Here is a 4,574-nt window from a genome sequence, read left to right as displayed (position 1 = left end):
GTGTCTGCCTGGACCACAAAGTCTAGCGAGTCCCTCACCGGTCACACTACACCGTGTCTGCCTGGACTCGCCCCACCGGCCATAGTTATGGTATTCCGGTTCCTCACACATACACAGAATTATACTGGCCATGTAAATGACATTCCAGTTACCAGCAATTACACATATGCGATTACATAATAAACAGGATAAAGACGGACAAACAAAGATAAGGTACTCACACACGAGAGTTACACGAGATAGCCTCGCTATTGGAAAAGAGTGCCGAGCTGATGGCGACGTCGTCTTAGTTTAAAAGGGTACACCAGAGTGGTCTCAAGTCCATTCAAAGGAACCAAAGAAGAACTCCAACTCAACGTCAGAGAGACGTGAAATACAGAGGGACTCACTCGACGATCATATATCGTCGAGTTCCGCGGAATAAGGTGAACAGATACCAGTAAAATAGGGAAACAGAAAAGGGGGAATAATTCCAGGAAAGGTGTGAACGTCGACAAGTTGGCGGCGATCATAACAATAGCGTGATATTAACAAGATATGCGAATATTCTTTGGTTCAAAAATTTATTTATATACTGTCCGGAACTAGACTCGAACTACGGAAACCGTGTTTTCTATTTCGTTCTGCTCTACATTTTATCAACTATCGCAAACTCGTTTTTGGCTGTCATTAATCCCCACAAAATAGCAATAATTTCCAAAATGTATTTAAATGGTTGTACGACAAATCCTAGGATGGATAGAAGTAGGAGTTTGCCTATCCCAACGTGCTTGGCACTGTAGGTGTAGGATCTGAACGTTCCGTATAGGTTCATGTAGATGATAACGCCTCCAGCGAAGCATCCGCAGAGATCTACAAACTATTAATAGAAATTAATTGGGTGAGAAAGCCATTGATATGCTCGACTGTAAAATTACACGACTAATCTGAATTGGGAACAATGGTTGAAGAAACACATTTAAAGTGGCCAAGGGTGCCGTCGCTGTTGCATATACGCAGCAACCAAGAAGAATTCGAAACCTAAAATTTCATTATATGGTGATTGTCAAAATGATACTTCAAATTTAAAAATTGGCTATTTACCTCAAAGGAATTTCTGATGAGTGAACAACAAGTAGAAGTCCTTGTAGCCATCTTTTTCTTTGTCGCAGGAAATCCTTAATAGTGAAAGGCGATTTCTCCCACATGTCACCTTCGATGAAACCAAACGAGTAGCCCTTGCTGGCTGCCACGAGTCCGAAGTAAGCGTCCTCTACCACCGAGCCTCTTGGTCCATGTTCAAAGCTTACATCTCTCTCAGCTCCCACCTTTAAACAATATATAATGAATACTGTTATAGAACAATGAAATGCATCAATTAACTTACATTCGATATGACATACGATCCTATCCATCCCATAATTGGCATGTGCATCACCTTTAATTGGAATTGCACTTTTCCCATATCATCGGCGACACGAATTGAATCACACAAGGTTAACATCAAGTTGACGACCTATGAAAGATTATCATGAATTAAGAAATATTTACTTTTCAATTGTTTTCATTACCTCGTCGTTATTGTATGTTATCACGCCTTGACCAAAATTATGTTTTTCCTCGCAAATGAAATTTACAATCCCTTTGATACAACCGCTCGTAAGTAGGGTCTCTTCGTCAAGATGTACGATCCAATCGTCATCATTCAAATTGTTGACCTACATTTTCATCGCATACAGAAAATGAATGTGTGGGGGTATTTTTGTATGTACATTTAACAACGCAACTAACCTCTTTTTCCAGACAATATTGAAGTGCCCTTGATTTATACAAAGCTCCAGATTTGGTGGAATAATCTTCCGGAACAACTAGTTCACGTACTTTTTTGCTAGTGACCAAGGATATTAATTTGTCTGTCACAACTTCAAATGTAAAGTGCTCAAGACCAGTTTCCTCACAAATTTTTCGGTTCTTCAAAATATTATTGCGTACCAATTGAGGGAAATCTCCTTTAGTAACCACACGAAAGCAAACAAAAGGAACACTGACATGGTCGCGCCTAGAGAAAATCTATAACATTTTAAGTTTTAGTAGACATCTTCAAAATAACAATAAAAACAATGATTTTTCTAGTCACCTTTGTTTTTGGTTGATCAGGAAATGCATTGAAAAGCACAAGACCCAAAAAGTTGAATAAAGCCATGGGCAGGCACAACAGTGTCAAGAACCTAGTAAAGTAGAGAAATGCAGCTAGAAAAAAACCATACTGTTCCCATGAACTCAAAGTTTCTTCTTTTTCAAAGGCAATTGAATCTATTTCTTCCAGTTCCACCACCCAGATTTATCACCAAAATAATTGTTCCAGTTAAGGCAGCACAGTGAATTAGATGAAACACTTCTCGTTTGAAAGCACTTGTCATCATCTAGAGATATGAAAAAAGATTGATTAAATAGAGCATGAATTTAGGAGCATGCACAACATTTCATCTGAAGAAACCTGATAAAACATTTTGAGTTGATTATTTTGAGCAAAACAGAGATCAATGTATAATTTCTAGTTGTTTCAACTAGTACACGAATTCAAATTTGAAATTACTATAAATTTATGGGAAGATGTGTTTTGTACTTACAGAAACATTCCTCATCTTTACTGTTATTGGCAAACCACAATTGGCCAACTAAAAAAAAAGGACGCCTGTAGCTGTTCTGCTCTTGGAAGTTTTTCATTCACTCGGCCAGTCTCTCCTTACAACTTTGGTAAAGCTGGTTTTCTGGATTCTTGTTCTAAAATGGTAACGAGCTGTGAGAAGAGCAGATAAAAGAATGAGATACAACTTATCAGGTATTATCGAGAAATCAAGATACAATTCTGTTCAAGGACCAAGAAATAGTTGAAGGTGCCTTCAACACAGTTATGGATGCCTGGGCTGATCCAAGCCTTTCTTCTCTATTTGAAAATAGAAACACAGAAATACTTTGAGCTATCTTAAATAAGTAAGTGCGAGCATGTACTACGACCACTACGACGTGGCTTACTCTTCAACTGGCTTCTAATCTAGTCAATTTCAACAGGAAAGCAGGTGGTCACCGACAAGAGAGTTGACACGAAATAAATCAGAGTAAAACACTAAAATGAAACTCACGGAAGATGACAGTAAGACAGGAATATCACGTTCGTCACAATGCACTACAATAAAACTTGACCACACTCCATCTCCATGGCGATTAACAAACGTCTGTTTCATCGACAAAAGTGCCTGATGAATGAGAAAAGGACGGGTAAGCAAACGGTCCGCCATCATGGAAATTTTTTGGCGCCAATTCCATTCTTTTCCAAGAATTACGTAGTTAAAAACAGATCTTGAAGTGATCTCGCCATTTTTTCAATATGTAAAATTCAAATCACTAAGAGCAAATAGAATTATTTTTCTTTGAACAACTTCAACTTGAACTAAACTTTTTTTTTGTTAGCTAGAAAATCGACAACACCATGTGGGAAACTGGGAATCTATAACACAACACGCACACAGTCTGAACTCTGAATCTTCAGAGTTATGCTGGTAAAAACTGTCAAGTTGAACCGTTTAGAGGAAGCCTGTTAAAAGCGGGAAACGAATCAAACGATGAACTTTTAATTCCTAAACAGCATTCCATTAGAATGATTTTCGAAGCGGAAAATTAGAAATACATTTTTTTTCCTTCATTAAATAGAAATCATTAAATGAATCAATCGCAAATAAAATAAACTAAAATTTATTTCGATGTTATTGTTCGTTACACAGACGTTTTCCTTCGTATAACGTATATGTATTTTAAAATGTCATGGAATTCATCCAGCAAATATCTGATATTTCAAACGAGAAAACTGCATAAAAAATGTTATTTATTGTAAAACTTCACTAACTAGATCTCTTCTTCATGGTCATTAATTAAAATCAAATTGAATGGGTTCAGTGTAATCGACTGTCGTGTTGGTTCCATTGGATCCAGACACAATGCACTGGGTCCTGTTGTGATAAAAATCGTCGGCAGCCAAATGCGAGTTGTTCATGTGAGTGGCAGACACAGTCAACCAAGAAATAAAAAGTCGAAAATCGCACGCAACCGGAACGGCTGGCTGCCCCGTCGCCATAACACTGTAACCAAGCGAGCGAAGAAATTTGAGCGAAAAAGAAAACTTAAATGGATCGGATAAAACCCTGGGACGAACAATAAACGCAAAATAAAAAGGATTTTTTTTTTTCCGAGAAACCGTAAATTCAAAATCAATTTTAAACACCCTGCTTCAAAAATCAATTAGATATTTCATTTAATACATCGATGTAATAACATTTAATTAATAAACAGCTGCTTTACCTTATAAGAACTTGTAGATGTGTAGAGATGGAGCTGAGATGAAGTGGGAAGAACAAATATAGCCTGGCAATCAGCGGTGTGTTATTTATTTTTCATCTGGAAAAAGAAGTTTGATCCTTAACTTTGTCGTCAAGCTGTTTTCTAAAATATTGGAAGCCTCTTTCATTTCTGTCCATGCAGTTTTCAGCTGGTCCCTTAGTATACATGCTTGAAAAAAAACAAAAAAACATTTGGTTAAG

The 4,574-nt window shown here is 37.3% G+C and overlaps 1 protein-coding gene across 5 annotated transcripts; it reads right to left on the bottom strand.

The window, feature by feature from the left end:
- Positions 1-549: 549 nt before the first annotated feature.
- LOC124348142 (beta-1,4-mannosyltransferase egh-like) lies at positions 550-3,530 on the bottom strand. Of its 5 annotated transcripts, XM_046798507.1 has the most exons (11): positions 3,123-3,530; positions 2,861-2,926; positions 2,610-2,763; positions 2,477-2,546; positions 2,117-2,402; positions 1,771-2,049; positions 1,551-1,697; positions 1,367-1,495; positions 1,084-1,307; positions 918-1,020; positions 550-859 (listed from the first exon to the last, which is right to left on the bottom strand). In XM_046798507.1, exons 5-11 carry the CDS (start codon positions 2,180-2,182, stop codon positions 629-631), a joined length of 1,179 nt encoding a protein of 392 aa, XP_046654463.1. In that variant the 5' UTR covers positions 2,183-2,402; positions 2,477-2,546; positions 2,610-2,763; positions 2,861-2,926; positions 3,123-3,530; the 3' UTR covers positions 550-628. The 5 variants fall into 5 exon arrangements, with proteins under 5 accessions (XP_046654463.1, XP_046654464.1, XP_046654462.1 ...); XM_046798508.1 differs by lacking the exon at positions 2,477-2,546 and having other exon boundaries at positions 2,610-2,779; positions 2,845-2,926; XM_046798506.1 differs by lacking the exon at positions 2,477-2,546 and having other exon boundaries at positions 2,845-2,926.
- Positions 3,531-4,574: the final 1,044 nt, after the last annotated feature.

The sequence above is a fragment of the Daphnia pulicaria genome, chromosome 1 (assembly GCF_021234035.1).
Source record: "Daphnia pulicaria isolate SC F1-1A chromosome 1, SC_F0-13Bv2, whole genome shotgun sequence".
Taxonomy (NCBI): Eukaryota; Metazoa; Arthropoda; class Branchiopoda; order Diplostraca; family Daphniidae; genus Daphnia; species Daphnia pulicaria.
Note: the sequence above shows the minus strand (reverse complement) of the source record. Positions and strands in the feature narration are given on the sequence as shown.

What these genes read in the sequence shown, in the direction of transcription:
- LOC124348142 (XM_046798508.1), bottom strand. Translation starts at nt 2,182, where the DNA reads ATGGCTTTATTCAACTTTTTGGGTCTTGTGCTTTTCAATGCATTTCCT. An exon ending in AATATTGTCTGGAAAAAGAG is followed by an intron (nt 1,698 to 1,770) that starts GTTAGTTGCGTT and finishes ATGAAAATGTAG; the next exon opens with GTCAACAATTTGAATGATGA. An exon ending in TCATCAGAAATTCCTTTGAG is followed by an intron (nt 1,021 to 1,083) that starts GTAAATAGCCAA and finishes ATGAAATTTTAG; the next exon opens with GTTTCGAATTCTTCTTGGTT.